General features: G+C 37.5%; 1 protein-coding gene across 1 annotated transcript; it reads left to right on the forward strand.

The window, feature by feature from the left end:
* The first annotated feature begins 2244 nt into the window (after positions 1 to 2244).
* Positions 2245 to 5818, forward strand: LOC104098878 (probable pectinesterase/pectinesterase inhibitor 46). The gene is made up of 2 exons (XM_009605719.4): positions 2245 to 3977; positions 4963 to 5818. Exons 1-2 carry the CDS (start codon positions 2933 to 2935, stop codon positions 5640 to 5642), a joined length of 1725 nt encoding a protein of 574 aa, XP_009604014.1. The 5' UTR covers positions 2245 to 2932; the 3' UTR covers positions 5643 to 5818.
* Positions 5819 to 22257: the final 16439 nt, after the last annotated feature.

Below are 22257 nucleotides of genomic sequence, written 5' to 3' on the forward strand. Positions count from 1 at the left end.
ATCCTTAAAACCATTTACAAATTTAATTGTTATCCGATTTTGAGGGTAAACAAACATGTAACACATGAAGATGAAATATATTCAAGTTAATTGAGACCTTCTCTAAGTGATCAAGATTAAGGTAACTTTAAATCAAATTTCATTTTACTATAAGTTCAACTCGATCTAGTTGAACCACAAGTTCGTGTTCAATTTTAACCATATACTCGAACTTTCCGTGCATTGTTGGCAAACGAAAAACTGGCACTTACCTTTTACAAAATATTTTGGTAATAGGAGAACTGACCGTTAGTTATTAGAAAATTGAAAGGCACCTCTCATTATTGAAGATGACAAATTCACACTATTCACCTGCTTTTGTATGAAACTTTATTAAACGGTGAGACCACAAAACTACACGTAAAGGATATTAATGGTCCATATTGTAGCTCATAAATTAAGGCTGAGTTCTCTTATCCAAACTGCCAAGAGCCACAGTTTTGATCAGAATCGTTCTTTTCAGTACGTGAATTCGTGAAAGAAGCCAAAGTTTCCTAATACTAATACCTTTTGTTTTCTCTTCACATGTCTTTGATACAGCATATGCATACGTAAGAGACTAGTTTAAGTACTTAATAGAGTTCTCATATCCTAGAAATGATGAAGGTGATGCCACGATATAATTACAAATTCTACTAATTGAAGCCAGATCCAGGTGTGAATTATTACTGAATTTGTTGTTGTTATTGTTATATTTTTGTTGTTAGCAATTGAAACTCCTTACTTTGCATGTACTGTCAGCTATCACATCATGTATCCCATTCTTGGCAGGCATTGTTACTTTAATTTTTACCTTTTTTTAAAAAGACAATTTTTTTTCATTTTCTTTGATCAGAAACAAGATGCAATATGAAAAATAAGAAGGAAATATATATATATATATATATATATATATATATATATATATATATATATATATATATATATATATACATTGACAGTTTCTCAAACTCGAAAAGTCGTTATGGTTTGTTTTGTAAACTCTAACTGGCAACTAGTTATTGATTGCTTTGCTAAAATTGCAAAACTAATTTATTGGTCAAAGTCAAATATTCCAAAATCTTTAATAAACATGCAAGTCACTTTCGGCTATATATTAATTCTGTTTCTTACGATTTCAATGGTATGGGTTTGCCAATAAACGTAATGTTATGTCATTACAGTTGAGTTTTAATTTGATTTGTAAATCAAGAATGTTTGACGTCATTTTATTTTATATACAACTTTTATAATTTTTAGAACTTAAATTCATCTAGTTACTGATATTATATACTTCAATCTTTCTTTTTCTCTATCAAATTACCTTTGCAACCATTACTTTAAAACTTTCTTCCACTAAAACTTGCCAAGTCGACACTCGTTAAGTAAATAGTCCCAAAGAAATTGGGATGGGACTAAATCACTTTCTTTTGTTTTTTAGAATGTTGATTCGGTACTTTAACTAGTCCTTTTAAAATGTTCGGACGCGGTTATAACTTGTAAACATGCATCACTAGGAAAAATAATATTCTTATCTAACAATTTTATACATATATAATTAAGTTCACAGTCATTACCACAAAGAAATAGTGCGGTGAGGTATTCTGCTGCTACTTATTTGAAATTGCTAGATATCATGTCTGTACGTAATTTCGTTTAAGAAATAAATGATTATTTGAGTTGAGGAGCATTTTAGGATCGAAATAATCATGTACGGTGAGAAAGTTAACAAAATTATTTTGATGATAAAATCAAAAGACAAAAGAGAAACATGTCATAGGAAATATAAAAACTTATGGTGATTCGGTTAATTGACATATATTCACGAAAAAAATTACAAAAAATATCAAAAAAAATTAACATCGCAAATTTCACTATTAAAGAGGTTCAACTCACACAAGCAGCAGATGAAGCCGAGCCTGTATCTCACAAATTCTTTCCCGGTATGTAACTCTGAGAGTCTACATAGCGGATATGAAAAGGAATGAGTTAATTAATTCATGGAAATTCAGTATCATTTTCTCATGATCTTTTTTCCCATAAAGAAAAATACGAAAATATATACTTTTCTTTTTTAAAAAAAATAATTATGATAAATATGTTGCTCTACCTCTCCGGAAAAAAGATAAAACCCAAATATTGTTAAAAAATCAGGTGAACTACCCACTATCCAATTCTTTCTTTTCTGATTCTCTTTATACATAATTACATATATAGGGAAAAAAAAAAAAAAAGACCAAGTGACTAATGAATAGAGAATCTTCTTGGATTTGGTCAGATTCGAAAGGAAAAAAAGAACAAATTGAAATAGTTGCTATTATGGAAACCGCAAACACGGCAACGCGGCTACCCCAATGCCCGCTACTACATTGTTAATACAATAGAAAATGCATCCAGTTTTCCTAAATTTTTCTTGCTTCTATTCTATCCCTGCATATTCTACTTTTATACTTAGTCCTTTTCTTATATTGTTATATGAGTTTAAATTCCATATATTGGCCATGTAACAATGATCTATACTATCATATTGCTTAAAAAGTAATAACAACTAACTCTATTTAATAAGCATTACAACTAACAATGACAACTAACTTTTTGTCAAACACCCTCTACCACACCACCCCGAATCCCACCTCACCCAGCGAATAGTCTCCTCGCTTTTTTTATAACAATGTAATATGTCACGCCCTTAATTTATAACATTCCTAGAGCTGAACTGGTCCATAACAAAAGAAGACATGACTAGCACATTCGTTTCAATAGACTCTTCTTCATAACTCTTAACTCCCTAAGATAACATTTATTCCTTGCACGTAAAACATAAAACCCATCTTATATAAATACTTCCCTTTCCAATTCCCTTATCAAGGAAAAAAAAAACAAAAAGGAGAAGGGAAAAACAAATACTCAAAAAATGGCCCTTTCTAATGAAAATGATCAAGAAAGTGTGGCTGCTCGCAAAAAAACAATCAAGAGAATCAGTATTATTGCCATTTCTTCCATAGTTCTCGTTGGTTGTATTGTGGCTGCTGTAGTTGGAATAACTCTTGGCAAAAATAATGGGAATTCAGGCAACCAATCCAAGTCTTTTTCCACAGCTATCAAAGCTATTTGTGACATAACCTTATATCCTCAATCTTGTTACAATAGTCTTGGTCCTCTAGCCAAATCAAACAACCTTAAACCTCAAGATATTTACAAATTATCCGTCCAAGTTGCTATCGACGAATTGTCAAGAACTTCAGATGACTTCTTCAATATGCCAGAATTGAAGAATATTTCTGACCCTATGGCTGTTAAGGCCTTAGGAAGTTGTCATGAACTTATTTCACTTTCACTAGATAGCCTGAATGAATCTCTTTCGATCCCAAACAAGTCATTTTCCGAGGCGTTTTCTGATCTCAAAACAAGGCTAAGTGCAGCTGGAACTTACCAACAAACATGCATTGATGGTTTTGGGAATGTTACTTATGCTTTTGCTAGTATTGCTTCCCATAATTTTAAGAATTCGGGCGAATATACTAGTAACAGTTTGGCTATTATTGATAACATTGATCAATCAATTCAGAATTCAATTGATTCAATGGATTCCTTGGGTGGAATCGGGAGAAGACGTCGTTTGATGAATTTTGATGGAGATTTTCCAAGCTGGATGGGTTCGAATGATAGGAAATTGCTTCAATCTTCAAAAGGAAAAAATTCGACCAAAGTGGATGTTGTGGTGGCTAAAGATGGCTCTGGGGATTTTATTACTATTAGTAAGGCTCTTAAGGCTGTACCTGAGAAGAGTAACAAGAGGTTTGTGATTTATGTGAAAAAGGGTGTTTATGTTGAGAATGTTAGGGTTGAGAAGAAGAAATGGAATGTAATGATGATTGGTGATGGCATGGATGCAACCATTGTATCTGGCTCTCTCAACTTTGTAGATGGCACTCCCACTTTTCAAACTGCAACTTTTGGTAAGTTTCTTGGTCCAAATTTTGCATGAAACATATATATTGGCAAGGTTGATACAATTTTTTAAATCCTAGGCTACATGCATGCAAGTTAATTATTGAATGCACGAAGGTTTCATATCGTTATTAGAACAATAGGACTCTTTGTCTATACATCTCTTGTTATGCACCTCGGAGCTTCATTTACTGAGTTGTCACTCGCATGGTTTGAATTTTTTTTATTTATTTATTTTGTTGCTACGCACCCCCCTTCGACTACAATTATATTTTAAAGAAATTTAACTATAGAAATAGGCAGAGTTGAATACAACAAGCACCCGTTGTTGTAAAGGTGCGTAACATTTATTTTTTTGGGCACATATAAATTATGTTCTATATAGGTTCAAGCCGTAGAAACATCTTCTAGCAGAAATGTAGGGTAAGGTTACGTATAACAGACCCTTGTGGTCTAGCCCTTGCCCGGACCCCGTGCATAACGGGAGCTTAGTACACTAGGCTATCCTTTATAGGTTGAACAAGTATTTGATGCAAAAATTGCAGAATTGAGGATTCATGCTCATATAGCATGTTGAGTCCCACATCGTAAGGAAAAATATAAATGAGTTTCCCTATATGGCCTTACGCAATTCTCACCTCATGAACTAGTTTTTGGGGTTTAGTTAAGTTTAAGATCTATTTCTTTATCGTAGTATCATATATCAAAGGTTCATCCTAATTTACTTGATGATTGCCCCACAATACTGTCAACGTCAACGGTCTAAATGTCCAGTCATGGGCGTGCAAAGGAGTGTGAGTCCCATATATAAATTGGGGGAGGGGGAGGGGGGTCTCCTTATTTAGTCTTTGACAGTTCTAACCTCATAATCTAGCTTTTGATGTCGAGGTTCAATGTCCATTTATTTGTCATGTAGACCCCAACTTATTTGGGACTAGGGCGTACTTGTTATATTTAAGTCTAATTGTTTTTTCCATTTTTCTTCCTACGCAGCTGTGTTTGGCAAGGGATTCATAGCTCGTGACATGGGGTTCCGCAACACAGCAGGTGCAGCCAAGCATCAAGCCGTGGCTCTAATGTCAACTGCTGATCTCTCTGTCTTTTACCGCTGCAAATTCGACGCTTACCAAGACACACTATACCCACACTCCAATCGCCAATTCTACAGAGAATGCAGAATCTATGGCACAGTTGACTTCATATTTGGTAATTCAGCAGTTGTGTTCCAAAACTGTCACATACTTCCCAAGAAACCAATGTCCGGCCAAAAGAACACTATCACAGCTCAAGGCAAGATCGACCCTAATCAAAACACTGGCATTTCTATTCAAAATTGCACAATTTGGCCCTCAGCAAATCTCACTGGAGTTAGTACTTTCTTGGGTAGGCCATGGAAAAACTATTCAACAACCGTTATTATGCATACAACAATGGCCAGCTTTATTGATCCTACAGGGTGGTTACCTTGGGTGGGTACTACAGCACCAGATACTATTTTCTATGCTGAATATAGAAACTTCGGACCTGGGGCTGTGACTAAAAATAGAGTCAACTGGAAAGGATTGAAATTGAATATTACTAGTAAAGAAGCTAGCAAGTTTTCTGTTCAGAAATTCATTCAAGGTGACAAATGGCTCCCGTCAACCGGAGTGAGTTTCAAAAAGGATATCTGAGTCAAATAAATCATTTTTTTTCTCCACCTACAAGGTTAATTTTTGTTTTTTGTTATTGGTGTTACTTGTGGAGCTCTAAGAGCCAAAGAATATGTTATACACTCTAGGGGTTAAGACCCTTAATTGTTTTGTTACATTTGAAATTATAAAGTTTAATGTCATTCTTTCTCTATCAATTTGACTTTACAAACCATTACTTTAATATTTTCTTTTACTATATAGTTATCGTAAGTTAAATTAATATCTTTTATGTTGTATCCATACTATACAGTGTAACAAAAAGTACTTTTTATATAATATTGAATGTCTAAAACTTTAAACTTTTTTAAAAAATTAATGGGGAGTAAAATTCTGTTGAAAATTTACTCTATGTATAACTTAATTAATTAACGTGGAAATGCAATTCAATTTCTTAACTCTTTATTTTTTTTCTTTGTTCTTCCATTAGATCTGGTCAATTTTCTTCTACTGTAAATAATATTGATTGGGTCGTATTATATTTTAGTTAGTCCTTTTTCAAATATTCGGACGCGGTTATAACTCGTAAGCATGAATCAAAACAAAAAATATTCCTATTTAACTCGCCAAAATTTGGAACTTTCAAGCTGACCTATTTGTGGTAATTATCAATGAGTAAATTAAAAACTAACTGAAAGTCTGGGATGTTTCATGCGCTGCAACTAAAGATTTTGGGGCAACTTAATATGTCAACATTCTGCTAGAAAAAATAGGTTGTTTCACTTGCTTAGGCAAACACTGATCTTTTAGACCTTTTCCTTTTTTTTAAAAAAAAAGAAATTTATTATGTCACTGCCCATTTTCTGAACAAGTCGCGACTGGTACCCGATCACTAAATTCGACCGAGTGAACTATTTGTGCTTATCAAAACTATTATAACTTCAAACTTTATATGCAACAAGGCAATACTTTAATCAAATACTTTTAGATAATTTGAATATCTAAAGTAAATCAACTCCAAAACTTTATTCGTAGTAACTACTAAAATACTACAAAGTTATTATCAAAAACACTTGAATCTTAACCCACCGACCGTGTCTATGAAGCCTCTGCTGATAAACTGACGCACTGCTCAGGACATGAGATTTCCTGGCTAGTTCTCCAAGTAAACAAAGAAATAGCTAAATAATGACGACTCAAAGGAATACTCCACGAACAAAAGCGTAGCTCACCAATAGCACTGGAAGTGAGGGAAGTCCTAAATTATAGCCTGCTCGCCTGCAAAATCGGTTCTTACGTTGTACCGCATACCAACGCAGGTTCCCAAAAGAGAACGTCAGTACCATCCATTGTACTTAGTGAGTCTCAATGACAGGGGACGAAACTTTCATAAAATATACATTGCAAGCAAAGATTTTAAATGCATGAAAAACATAAAGCTTCTAGGAACAATTCTAAAATAATTGCATAACGGCAGTTCATGAACATTCTAAAAGAAATTCTTTTCTTTTTCTTTTTTATCAAAAAAAAATACTTCACTTTATGCTTCGGGAATTCCAACTATCCTGACTTATTTCTGTCTCAGTCACCATGTGATCGGCATGGGTTCGATCCCAACCTGATCGAATAGTCTCAATCCCCGAGGTGCCACTCGCTTCATGGTTCTCGGCGCTCATATGTCATACCTTAGCGTGGCTAGATAAATTCTCAGCAACGAGACCCTCGGCTCGTGTGCTCTCTATTTTGGCACAAGTAGTTTCAGGAAGCCAACGCCTTGATCAGGACCCTCGGCCTGGATGATAATCCCTTCTCTGAATAGAGGATACTCCCAAAAATACTTTAATAATAAATTATTGTGTGATCTCGCTAAGATCTAAATCAACTTTCTTGATCATTCATGTCTAAATCTTTTCTGAAATAATCAATACATATTCATATTGGTATCCTTAAATGTAAAGTATGGCAAAGCATGAAATAACTATTCAAAAGTATTTCTAAAGATTCTTATTTTTTCATGAATTTTCAACATGAAAACGACATATAAGATTAACACAAAATTTTAAAAATTTATGCACATATATCAGAATAAATCATCTAAACTTTAGCTAGAACAATTCTAAGTTAACATATGTATTCAAATCTCAAGTGCCCGGGGATTATGATAGGAGCTTAAAAATTATAGTACTTAAATAGTAAGGTCAAAAATAGAGATAACTAACTTTTAATGAAAGTTCCGTACATGTTACCTTTATAGAGGAACATGAAAGAAAAGAGGTTGGTTGAAGAAGAAAGAGGAAAGTTTTATTAGCATACCATCTGTAGCTTCTTTCCTTTTTTTCATTAATCAAAAAAGAAAACACCTTATAACTTTTCAAAGAATACTGTGAGTGTTAACGGCAGTTTGGATCTTAACCAAGAAATTTCTTAATAGCATTCAACAAAGTATTAGATTATGATTTGTAAAGTAACAGGAGCTAGTCCTATCTAATGACAGCAGCAAAAGTTGCTCGTTAAGCTTCTTTATATTATAATTCAACTGTTGGTCAAATCAAAAGACAACTTGTCCAGTAATATTTGTTACTAAAGTATTTAATTATCTTTCTATTAGAAGCATTGAAGAGAGAAACGAGCAATTATATTCACTCGCTCCAATTAAGTACATATTAACTCTTTCATGCAATTCAACAAACAACTTGTATGTGTACTTTTGTAAGTTAAACCACTTTGTTAAAGGGTTATATCAACTCACCTCAAAACTCGTCAAGCCAATACGTAGCCCCCAGTCCAATTTATATCCGTCAAACAATCAATTCTACAAAAACCAATGCATTTTAATTAATTTTAAAGTTTCACACCTAAATATAAAAATTATTGTTGATACAGAGAAAGAAGGGAATTAACTACTCGATTCTTACCTATTACTAGTGTAGAATAATTGACAATAGAAAATTTTATATACCTGAATTCAAGAATTAGTGATTTGTAAAGAAATCTAGAACTTATCGTTGCCTGCGTTAGTATTTCGCTGGGAGCCTCTGTTTCTTGTTACTTAAAATTCTGCTTCCTTGTTTTTCTGCTTCATATAAGGAGGCTTTAAGCCTTTTTACTTACAGCAGCTCACTTTATGGCCTTTAGGTCTAATCCCTTTTTCTTTTTCTTTTTTAGATTTTTATCTTCCTATATACTATTTGAAACTTTATTACTCTTCCTACTCAAGTTTTAATTTAATTATATAGACATATACAATTTATCAATTATATACATTTTAGGAATTAAATGAGTATCTCTTTTTATTAGGAATTGAATAAGGAATCAATTATTTTGCATCCTTATTCTCTCTCACTCCTGCGCTCTCTCTCTCTCTATCTCTCTCTCTCTCTCAATCTTTCATTCTTTGTTCTTTCCCCAATTTTTCTTCCTCTCATGTTCTCTATTTTTTATCTTTTCATGTTGTATATATTTTTAACGGAATTCATCAATGAAATTTCAATCGTTTTACTATAGAGTTTTAACTTAGCAATTTCCTTTCATGTTGCACAATTGGTGTTTAAATTGAAATTGTCAATCAATAAATTTTGAAGGTGTTTGACTCTCCACCAGTGACAGCAGTTAAAAAGCTTTGAATTCAAATTTAGATTTTTAAAAATCATTATTTGTTTGGATTGGGTGTTATTTCAAACAATTGAAAATATTGTTTGGAGTTTATATCTCAATTTTGAGGGGGTTTGGTGAAGATTAGACTTGATTTTGGATGAATTTCAGATTGAAACTCGAAGAAGAAGAAGAAGAAGAAGAAGAAGAAGAAGAAGAAGAAGAAGAAGAAGAAGAAGAAGAACACATGACATACCATATACTTATGAAATTGTAGTAAAGTTGTAGTATAATTGTATATAAATTGTATTCTATTATATTTATATATTTTTTATTATTTGAATATTGTATGAAAGTTAAAAAATAGTTATATAATATATAAATCGTTGTATAAAATTTGTATTTAAGTTATCAATATTATTATTTTTTACTTAAAGTTGTTGATATGTATTAAAATTGTATTAAGAGAGAAAGTTTTGATTGGAATTTTAGAGAGGAAGAAGCACACACCACATACAATATATACAAAATATACAAAAGATATACTATATAAAATTTGTATGAAAATTGTATTTAAGTTGTATGATGTTGTAGTTGTATTTAACTGGGTAAGAAGGATGTATGAATGTAATGACCCAACCGGTCATTTTAACTTTTAGAACCCCGTTCCCTAAAATAAAACTTTCTGTAGGTGCTTGTAATGATTTATGACTTGCGGGGATGGTTGGTTCGGGATTTGGAAGTGTTTGAGGTGAAACCGGAACACTTGGTTCCTTAAGTTGGCCTTAAAGTGCTAAGTTTGACTTCGGTCAATAGTTTGAGAAAACGACCCCGGAATAAAATTTTTATGATTCCAACAGCTCCGTATGGTGATTTTGGACTTAGGAGCGTGATCGGAATTTTATTTGGAAGTCCGTAGTGAAATTAGGCTTGAAATGGCTAAAATAGGAATTTAAAGTTTGAAAGTTTGACCGGGGGTTGACTTTTTGATATCGGAGTCGGAATCCAATTCGGAAAATTTTCATAGCTCCATTATATAATTTATGACTTGTGTGTAAAATTTGAAGTCAATCGGAGTTGATTTGATAGGTTCCGACATTGAACGTAGAAGTTGAAAACTCTTAGTTTCATTAAGCTTGAATTGGGGTATGATTCATGGTTTTAGCTTTGTTTGATGTGATTTAGAGGTTCGACTAAGTTCGTATGATGTTTTAGGACTTGTTGGTATATTTGGTTGAGGTCCCGAGGGCCTCGGGTGAGTTTCGGATGGTTAATGGATCAAAAGTTAGACTTAAAAAGCTACTGCAATTTTCTCTTCTGCTGCATATTCTGGGCTGTGATCGAGCCTCAGATCGAGCCCCAGATATCGAGCCCCAGATATCGAGCCTCAGATCGAGCCCCAGATATCGAGCCCACGATCGAGGCCTGAGTCGAAGCTAGGGACGAGGCTCAGTATCGAAGCCTCGATCGAAGGCAAGGCTCGAGGGCATGATCGAAGATAAGGCTCGAGGGCTAGGATCGAGACCCATGCTTGATGCCCTGATCGAAGGCTCAAGCTCTATGCTATGATTGAGGCTATGATCGAAGGCCCAACCTCGATACCCTGATCGAGGCCATGACCGAGGTCCAGGCTCGAGCCTGTGATCGAAGTCACGATCGAAGGTAAGGCTCGATGGCATGATCGAAGGTATGGCTCGAGGGCTAGGATCGAGGCCCAACCCTCGATACCCTGATCGAAGGCACATGTTCGATGCCGCTGTTCGAGGCCCAGTTCCGAACTGCTGGGCAGTTATAAAAACAGAGGACATTCGTCCCATTTGCCATTTTTGGCGAACTTGAGCTTGAGCAGAGGCGACTTTTGGCAGATTTTCAAGGGAAAAATATTGGGAAAAGTGATTCTAACTCGGATTTGATCAATATACAAGAATATATCATTGTTTTCATGATTTAATTAGTGTTTTGAAATTGAAATTTGGAAAAGTTTAGAAATCTCATAGAAACGAAATTTTGAGATTTCGGTATCGATTCGGAGTCGGATTTGAGTGAAACTGGTATGGTTGGACTCGTAATTGAATGGGTTATCGGATTTCATAACTTTCGCCGGATTCCGAGATGTGGGCCCCGCGAGCGAATTTTTAATTAATTTCGGATCTTTTCTTTAAAATGTAGTATTTTCTTATAGAATTGATTCCTATAATATTTAGTGATTGTATCGAATTATTTTGGCTAGATTCGAGCCAGACGGAGTTGGATAATCGTGGAAAATGCCTTATACATGATTAAATAGGAGCAAGACGAGGTAAGTCTCTTGTCTAATCTTGTGAGGGGGGAAATTACCTCATAGGTGATTAAGATTAAATAATTGTTGCTAATTGTGGGGGGCTACGTACACACAAGGTAACGAGAGTCCGTGCATAGCTACTATTAATGCTAAAGTCCGGGTAATTTAGGGCTCAAAGCATGTATTACTTGTGTAAATTGTATTCTTTGATTAATGAATATTAATTGATATATATGAATATATTATGAATTGTTTGATAAAGATATTAAAGGATGGAAATCTCATAGGCTTGATTTCTATTTAAATCAATTAATTGTCAAAAAAAATTGTTCTCCTCCCAAATTTATCTTATAATAAACATACTGTCCTTCCGGAGGCACATAAGAAAATGTCCTCCTTTCTTGTGGAGCGGGACGAACGCCTCGGCAAGATAGATGCATCTATGGATCACGCCGCACGTCCCTCGGCAGTGTACACGACAGTCTGGATCGGGCCGTACGTCCTCGGCAGAAATCGTGCTTAATAATAATAATAATTACACGATGCTTTAATATATTATTTCAGCTTGTAAAGCTAATTAGTAAATTGGAAAATCTTTGGAATTTAATAAATTATTATTCTTGCTTGTTAAGGAATTAATTGTTACTCCTGTAAATGAGATTTAATTGATAAATTGGAATTTATCTGAATTAAAGGAATTTAATTAATATATTGAAAATTGATACATTTGAAGGAATTTGATTATTTCCGCTAATTAAATAAATTCTGTAAATCACATTGATTTAAATATCCTAGTTTTATTTCAATTGTTATTGACCTATAGTGAGTGTCAAAGTCGGCCATCTCGTCTCTACCACTTTGAGATTAGGCTTGATACTTACTGGGTACACGTTGTTTACGTACTCATACTACACTTGCTGCACTTTTTGTGCAGGATCTGAGACAGGTACTAGTGGAGGACCTATCATCACATACCCACGTCATCCAGAGGCATAGTGGTGAGCTGCCTTTCTGAGCCGTTCTGCAGCTACCAGTGTCTCTTCTGATATTTATATTCTGTCTATTTTATTTCAGACAGTATTTGGAGTTTTGTATAATCTAATAGATGCTCATTCACTTGTGACACCGGGTCTTGGCACTCACATTGGTAGAAGTTGGTATTTTATTATTTTCTTGGAATAAAAGTTTAATCAATGTATGCTTAATTTATTAGTTGGCTTGCCTAGCTGTAGTGTTGGGCGCCATCACGACCTACAGGTGAAATTGGGTCGTGACAACATGGTATCAGAGCACTAGGTTCATGTAGGTCTCACAAGTTATGAGCAGACCTAATAGAGTCTTGCGGATCGGTACGGAGACGTCTGTACTTATCTTCGAGAGGCTATATGATGTTAGGAAGCTACTTTTCTTCATATTCTATCGTGCAATTGATGTAGTACTAAATATCCTTCTCTTATTCTCTCACAGATGGTGAGAACACGCTCTAATGATATTCCAAACCAGGGAAGAGCTACTCCCCTAGTTGCTAGAGGCCGAGGCAAAGGCCGAGGGAGGGCTCCAACCCGTGGTAGAGGGCGAGGACGTCCCAGGACTATTCCGGTTATGCCGCCAGTGGATCCAGTAGAGAATCCCATTATTGAGGAGCAGGGTGAGGTGCCTGTGGCAGAGCCAGCTCCGGTGGACTTCACATCTGCACTGGGATTTCAGGATGTTATGGGTCGTATACTGCGATTCATGGATAATATGACTCAGGCCGGTTTATTTCCGGCAGACCCAGCCACATCTCAGGCAGGCGGGGGAGCACAGACCCCTACTGCACAGGCTCATGGATAGGCAGCTGCTATATATCAGACCCAGGGTGCATTACCCGTGGGTGGAGTCCAGCCAGTAGCAGCAGCTACACCTGAGCCCAGGCCGGCTGTAGCCGCCGATCCTCAGAAACTATTGGACAGATAGACTAGACTACATCCTTCTGTCTTCGGGGGTGAGCGACATGAGGATCCACATGATTTCATTGATCGTTGCAAGGATAGACTGTACAACATGAGGATATTGGAATCCCATGGGGTTGATTTCGCTACTTTTCAGCTAGAGGGTAGAGCCTGTAGATGGTGGCAGTCTTATGCTCTTGGTAGACCAGCAGATTCTCCTCTCATGACTTGGGACAGGTTCACCCGCATCTTCTTGGACAGGTATATTCCACCCTCCCAGAGGAAAGAGTTGCGGTTTCAGTTTGAGCAGCTCCAGCAGGGACAGATGTCAGTGACCGATTATGAGGCGAGGTTTTCTGAATTATCTCGCCATGCACTAATGATACTCCCTACTGAGGCGGAGAGAGTGCAAAGGTTTGTAGCCGGTTTACATACTGGTATTCAGGCTACTATGGCTCGAGAGGTTGAGATGGGTACTTCTTATGAGCGAGTTGTGGAGATAGCCCGGAGGATTGAGGATGTACGTCAGCGGAGCCGAGAGCAGATTATGAGAGATAAGCGGTTCAGGTACTCTGGAGAGTTCAGAGGTGCTCCGTCCGGGGGCAGAGGTCAGTTCGTGAGGGGACAGTCCAGCAGACCCCCAAATCCAGCACCACCACCTCCTCGAGGTACTCCAGTGCGACCTTATCTCAGTGCTATCCCAGAGAGTTCTTACCGCCCACCAGCTATTCAGGGTCCTCCCAGTGGGTATTCAGGTCCCCAGGGCCAGACACTTAGTCAGCAGCCCATCGCACCGAAGAGTTGTTACGAGTGCGGGGATCCCAGTCACATGCGGAGGTTTTGCCCCAGGCTTCGGGGTAGACCAGTACAGCAGGGTCAGCAGCCTATGCTTACCGGACCAGTTGCTCCACCAGTAGTCCGACCACCCAGAGGTGGAGGACAGGTGGGTAGGGGCTGTCCTAGAGGTGGAGGTCAGCCAGGCGGAGGCCAGCCAGTTGGCGCTCCAGCTCGGTTCTATGCTTTTCCGGCTAGACCAGATGCAGAGGCCTCAGATGCCGTGATTACAGGTATTATTTCTGTTTGTGGCAAAGATGCCTCAGTATTATTTGATCCAGGATCTACGTATTCATATGTGTCATCTCTATTTGCTCTATTCCTGGGTGTTTCTCGTGAGTCCTTGAGTACTCCTGTTTATGTGTCCACTCCTGTGGGCAATTCTGTTGTGGTGAACCGGATCTACCGGTCCTGTATTATTACATTCTGTGGTTATGAAACTAGAGCAGATCTCCTATTGCTTGAGATGACCGATTTTGAAATTATTCTGGGTATGGACTGGTTATCTCCATATCATGCTATTCTAGATTGTCATGCCAAGACTGTTACCTTGGCTATTCTAGCATTGCCTAAGCTGGAGTGGAAGGGTTCGCCTGTTAGTTCATTTAATCGAGTTATTTATTTTATAAAGGCTCAACACATGGTTGAGAAGGGTTGTTTGGCTTATCTAGCCTATGTTCGGGATACTACTGCAGAGACTCCTGTTATTGATTCAGTGCCTGTAGTTCGGGAGTTTCCCGATGTATTTCCGTCAGATCTTCCAGGTATGCCACCTGATCGTGATATTGATTTATGTATTGACTTGGCTTCAGATACCCAGCCTATATCTATCCCACCGTATCGCATGGCTCCAAAAGAATTGAAAGAGTTGGAAGAACAGCTTGAAGAGTTACTAGCCAAAGGGTTTGTCAGACCGAGTGTATCGCCTTAGGGTGCACCAGTATTGTTTGTGAAAAAGAAGGATGGAACAATGCGGATGTGTGTATTGATTATCGCCAATTGAACAAAGTCACTATTATGAACAAGTACCCGTTGCCGCGTATTGATGATCTATTTGACCAGTTGCAGGGTGCTAGGGTATTCTCTAAGATCGACTTGAGGTCGGGGTACCATCAGTTGAAGATTCGGGATTCGGATGTTCTGAAGACTGCGTTCCGTACTAGATATGGTCATTATGAGTTTCTGGTAATGTCTTTTGGTTTAACTAATACACCGGCAGCATTTATGGATCGGATGAACAGGGTATTCAGGCCATATATTAACTCATTTGTCATTGTCTTCAATGATGACATTTTGATCTACTCTCGTAGTAAGGAGGAGCATGAGCAGCATATGAGAGTAGTGCTTCAGACATTGCGGGAACAAAAGCTATATGCTAAGTTCTCTAAATGTGAGTTTTGGCTAGAGTCTGTAGCAGTTTTAGGACATATCGTATCGGGCGAAGGTATTAAAGTTGATCCCAAAAAGATTGAGGCAGTTCAGAATTGGCATCGTCCCACTTCGGTGATGGAGATCAGGAGTTTTCTGGGTTTGGCAGGTTATTATCGTCGGTTTGTGGAAGGTTTTTTTATCTATTGTAGCACCTTTGACCAAATTAACCCAGAAGGGTGCTCCATTCTGATGGTCCGATGATTATGAGGTGAGCTTTCAGAAGCTCAAGACATCATTGACTACAACACCAGTGTTAGTGTTGCCTTCTGGTTCGGGGATGGATACAGTGTATTGTGACGCTTCGAGCATTGGCTTGGGTTGTGTATTGATGCAGGAAGGGCAAGTTATTGCATATGCTTCACGTCAGCTGAAGCCCCATGAAAAGAATTATCCGGTACATGATTTAGAGTTAGCTGCGATTGTTCACGCTCTTAAGATTTGGAGGCATTATCTTTATGGGGTGTCTTGCAAAGTTTACACTGATCATCGCAGTTTGCAGCATTTGTTCAAGCAGATGGATCTAAATTTGAGGCAGCACAGATGGCTGGAGTTACTAAACGATTATGATATTAGTATCTTGTATCATCCGGGCAAAGCAAATGTGGTTGAAGATGCCTTGAGCAGAAAGGCGGAGAGTATGGGTAGTTTGGATTTCATTTCAGCAGAGGAAAGACCATTAGCCTCAGATATTCAGTCTTTGGCTAACAGACTTGTGAGGCTGGATATTTCAGAGCCCAGCCGAGTTCTTGCATGTGTTGTGGCCCGGTCTTCACTATTTGAACAGATCAAGGCTCGCCAGTATGATGACCCACACCTGGTGGTTCTTCGTGAAACAGTACTACGAGGTGGTACTAAGGAAGTCACTATTGGTGCAGATGGTGTTCTATGACTCCAGGATCGTCTGTGTGTTCCTAATGTGGATGAACTGAGGAAAAAGATCCTGGAGGAGGCACACAGTTCTCGATATTCTATTCATCCAGGTGCTACGAAGATGTATCGTGACTTGAGGCAGCATTATTGGTGGCGACGAATGAAAAAGGACATAGTTGAGTATGTAGCTCGGTGTCTAAATTGCCAGCAAGTTAAATATGAGTATCAGAGGCCAGGTGGCCTACTCCAACAAATGACTATACCAGAGTGGAAATGGGAACGAATTACTATGGATTTTGTAGTTGGGTTGCCGCGGACCTTGAGGAAGTTTGATGCAGTTTGGGTGATTGTTGACAGGTTGACCAAGTCGGCACATTTTATTCCTGTTGTGACTACGTATACTTCAGAGAGGTTGGCCCAGATTTATATTCAGGAGATAGTTCGGTTGCACGGTGTGCCAATTTCCATCATATCAGATAGAGGCCCTCAGTTTACTTCACATTTCTGGAGAGCAGTACAGAGTGAGTTGGGGACCCGTGTAGAGCTCAGCACAGCCTTTCATCCGCAGACCGATGGACAGTCAGAGAGGACAATTCAGATTTTGGAGGATATGCTCAAGGCATGTGTGATTGACTTTGGAGGTCAGTGGGATCGTTTCCTGCCTTTGGCCGAGTTTGCTTATAATAACAGTTACCAATCCAGCATCGAGATGGCTCCATTTGAGGCTTTATATGGTCGGCGATGTCATTCACCTATCGGATGGTTTGAGCCAGGTGAGGCTAAGTTATATGGTACTGATTTGGTAAGGGATGCCTTAGAAAAGGTGAAGTTGATTCAGGAGCGACTTCGTACAGCACAGTCCAGACAAAAGAGTTACGCGGATCAGAAAGCGCGTGATATATCATTTATGGTAGGTGAAAAAGTTCTCTTGAAGGTTTCGCCGATGAAGGGGATTATGAGATTCGGGAAGAAGGGAAAATTGAGCCCAAAGTTTATAGGCCCATTTGAGGTGTTGAAATGAGTTGGGGAGGTTGCTTATGAGCTTGCCTTGCCTCCCATCCTATCGGGAGTTCATCCGATTTTTCACGTATCTATGCTCCGAAAGTATCATGCCGACCTATCACATGTGTTAGACTTCAGCACAGTTCAGCTAGATGATAGCTTGGGTTATGAAGAGGAGCCAATTGCCATTGTTGATAAACAGGTTCGCCAGTTGAGGTCCAAGAGGATTTCTGCAATAAAAGTCCAGTGGATGGGCCAACCAGTCGAGGAAGCGACTTGGGAGGCCGAGGAAGACATGTGGAGCAGATATCCCCACTTATTCAGCACTCCATGTACAATTCTAAACCTGTTCGAGGACGAACGTTTGTTTAAGAGGTGGAGAATGTAATGACCCAACCGGTCATTTTAACTTTTAGAACCTCGTTCCCTAAAATAAAACTTTACGTAGGTGCTTGTAATGATTTATGACTTGCAGGGATGGTTGATTCGGGATTTGGAAGTGTTTGAGGTGAAACCGGAACACTTGGTTCCTTAAGTTGGCCTTAAAGTGTTAAGTTTGACTTCGGTCAACATTTTGAGAAAATGACCCTGGAATAGAATTTTTATGATTCCAACAGCTCTGTGTGGTGATTTTGGACTTAGGAGCGTGATCGGAATTTTATTTGGAAGTCTGTAGTGAAATTAGGCTTGAAATGGCTAAAATAGGAATTTAAAGTTTGAAAGTTTGACCGGGGGGTTGACTTTTTAATATCGGAGTCAGAATCCAATTCTGAAAATTTTCATAGCTCCGTTATGTAATTTATGACTTGTGTGTAAAATTTGAAGTCAATCGGATTTGATTTGATAGGTTCCGACATTGAACGTAGAAGTTGAAAACTCTTAGTTTCATTAAGCTTGAATTGGGGTATGATTCATGATTTTAGCGTTGTTTGATGTGATTTAGAGGTTCGACTAAGTTCGTATGATGTTTTAGGACTTGTTGGTATATTTGGATGAGGTCCCGAGGGCTTCGGGTGAGTTTCGGATGGTTAACGGATCAAAAGTTGGACTTAAAAAGCTACTGCAATTTTCTCTTCTGCTGCATATTCTGGGCTGTGATCGAGCCTCAGATCGAGCCCCAGATATCGAGCCTCAGATCGAGCCCCAGATATCGAGCCTGAGATAGAGCCCTAGATATCGAGCCTCAGATATCGAGCCCACGATCGAGGCCTGAGTCGAAGCCAGGGACGAGGCTCAGTATCGAAGCCTCGATCGAAGGAAGGGCTCGAGGGCATGATCGAAGATAAGGCTCGAGGGCTAGGATCGAGACCCATGCTCGATGCCCTGATCGAAGGCTCAAGCTCGATGCTATGATTGAGGCTATGATCGAAGGCCCAACCTCGATACCCTGATCGAGGCCATGACCGAGGTCCAGGCTCGAGCCTGTGATCGAAGTCACGATCGAAGGTAAGGCTCGATGGCATGATCGAAGGTATGGCTCGAGGGCTAGGATCGAGGCCCAACCCTCGATGCCCTGATCGAAGGCACATGTTCGATGCCGCGATCGAGGCCCAGTTCCGAACTGCTGGGCAGTTATAAAACCAGAGGACATTCGTCCCATTTGCCATTTTTGGCGAACTTGAGCTTGAGCAGAGACGACTTTTGGCAGATTTTCAAGGGAAAAACATTGGGGTAAGTGATTCTAACTCGGATTTGATCAATATACAAGAATATATCATTGTTTTCACGATTTAATTAGTGTTTTGAGATTGAAATTTGGAAAAGTTTAGAAATCTCATAGAAACGAAATTTTGAGATTTCGGTATCGATTCGGAGTCGGATTTGAGTGAAACTGGTATGGTTGGACTCGTAATTGAATGGGTTGTCGGATTTCATAACTTTCGCCGGATTCCGAGATGTGGGCCCCGCGGGCGAATTTTTAATTAATTTCGGATCTTTTCTTTAAAATGTAGTATTTTCTTATAGAATTGATTCCTATAATATTTAGTGATTGTATCAAATTATTTTGGCTAGATTCGAGCCAGATGGAGTTGGATAATCGTGGAAAATGCCTTATACAGGATTAAATTGGAGCAAGATGAGGTAAGTCTCTTGTCTAATCTTGTGAGGGGAAAATTACCTCATAGGTGATTAAGATTAAATAATTGTTGCTAATTGTGGGGGGCTACGTACACACGAGGTGACGAGAGTCCGTGCGTAGCTACTATTAATGCTAAAGTCCGGGTAATTTAGGATTCAAAGCATGTATTACTTGTGTAAATTGTATTCTTTGATTAATTAATATTAATTGATATATATGAATATATTATGAATTGTTTGATAAAGATATTAAAGGATGAAAATCTCATTGGCTTGATTTCTATTTAAATCAATTAATTGTCAAAAGAAATTGTTCTCCTCCCAAATTTATCTTATAATAAACATACTGTCCTTCCGGAGGCACATAAGAAAATGTCTTCCTTTCTTGTGGAGCGGGCCGAACGCCTCGGCAAGATAGATGCATCTATGGATCGCGCCGCACATCCCTCGGCAGTGTACACGACAGTCTGGATCGGGCCGTACGTCCTCGGCAGAAATCGTGCTTAATAATAATAATAATTACACGATGCTTTAATAATTTATTTTAGCTTGTAAAGCTAATTAGTAAATTGGAAAATCTTTAAAATTTAATAAATTATTATTCTTGCTTGTTAAGGAATTAATTGTTACTCCTGTAAATGAGATTTAATTAATAAATTGGAATTTATCTGAATTAAAGGAATTTAATTAATATATTGAAAATTGATACATTTGAAGGAATTTGATTATTTCTGCTGATTAAATAAATTCTGTAAATCACATTGATTTAAATATCCTAGTTTTATTTCAATTGTTATTGACCTATAGTGAGTGTCAAAGTCGGCCATCTCGTCTCTACCACTTTGAGATTAGGCTTGATACTTACTGGGTACACGTTGTTTACGTACTCATACTACACTTGCTGCACTTTTTGTGCAGGATCTGAGACAGGTACTAGTGGAGGACCTATCATCACATACCCACGTCATCCAGAGGCATAGTGGTGAGCTGCCTTTCTGAGCCGTTCTGCAGCTACCAGTGCCTCTTCTGATATTTATATTCTGTCTATTTTATTTCAGACAGTATTTGGAGTTTTGTATAATCTACTAGATGTTCATTCACTTGTGACACCGGGTCTTGGCACTCACATTGGTAGAAGTTGGTATTTTATTATTTTCTTGGAATAAAAGTTTAATCAATGTATGCTTAATTTATTAGTTGGCTTGCCTAGCTGTAGTGTTGGGCACCATCACGACCTACAGGTAACACTACAGGTGAAATTGGGTCGTGACAAAGAAAGTTGTAGATAAGTTGTAAATAAGTTGTATATTGTATAATTAGTTGTATGAAATTTAATTTTTTTATGTATGTTGTTGTAGATATATCAAATTTTGTATTAAATTTGTATGAAATTTATTTTTAATTTGTATGATGTTGTACCATGCATTATTCTTTTCTTTAAATAGGATGTGCTGATTAAAGGCATTAATTTTTGTAAACTGGGGCTTGTGTTGTCATGAAAGAAGTCCCCACTGAATAGGTTGTGTTTTAGTTTTCTTTTCTTTCTTTTTCTTGTTAACCTTGTGCCCACTTTTGCCTCAGCTTATATATGTCAGTTGATTTCTTTTGTTAGTAAATTAAGAGGGTCCTCCTTTTCTGGTCTGTTTGCCATCAAATTTTTTTTTATGAGAAGCATAATATGATGTCTGTATTTTATTTATGGATAAGTGACAAAAGATATCAAAATATATTCTAATGAAATGGGATTTTCGTCAAAATCATTAGAGAAATTATTGAAATGTTTCCAGCTTCACTTGTCTGCATCTTAACATTGCTACATGATCATTGCACAGGCTGAAGCAGTTTTCTTTCTTTTTTTATTTCCAAAATTCATACAATATACTTGTCTACAAAAAAGATTTTAAAGAAAGAACAATTAGGGTGACATTTGCTTAGAAGTATTGCTTATTTTGTACTCTCCCTTCTGTTTGCTTTATTTTCTTTTTCTTTTTTTAAAAATATAGTTGATCAGGGAAGGGAAAGGTGGTTAACACCATTGTCTATGCCTATTTTCAAGCAAAGAATCCCTTAATTTAAGGCACTAATAATAGATTGGGAGCCTTTTAAGATGAAATGTATATAATTTGTAAGTAATCCTTGTTTAGGACGGGTAATATACATGTCCTAGGATAATTTTGGTAAATAAGTTTCAAATATTGTATAGGAAGAAAAAATCTCCTTTTTTTTTACTTAACTTCTATTTAATGATACTCACTTCAAATAACTAATAATATTAACTTTATTAATATTCTCTTTTTATATATTCAATTATTTATAAATAGGGAAGTAACTCAAAAGCCAATCATAAGGGTTTTAATTCATAATAGAAATATAATTTTTATGCACTCAAGACATAATTAAAAAAAAATCTATATTGAACGTGTTTGACAGTTTTATAAATTTGAGGAATGTTACATATTACTTCGGGGGAGCGGGGAAGGGGAAGAGAAATGCTACATGGGATTCAACCCTCTACTTTAATTACTCACCAAGTGGAACTAGCCCTCAACCTTGATCTTTAGGCTTAAAAGCCAAGGTATTTAAAGTAACAATTATATTACAATACAAAAGGTTCAGAAAAGTAGCGGATAGAACTTGT

This window comes from Nicotiana tomentosiformis, chromosome 2 (assembly GCF_000390325.3).
Source record: "Nicotiana tomentosiformis chromosome 2, ASM39032v3, whole genome shotgun sequence".
In the NCBI taxonomy this organism is placed as follows: domain Eukaryota; kingdom Viridiplantae; phylum Streptophyta; class Magnoliopsida; order Solanales; family Solanaceae; genus Nicotiana; species Nicotiana tomentosiformis.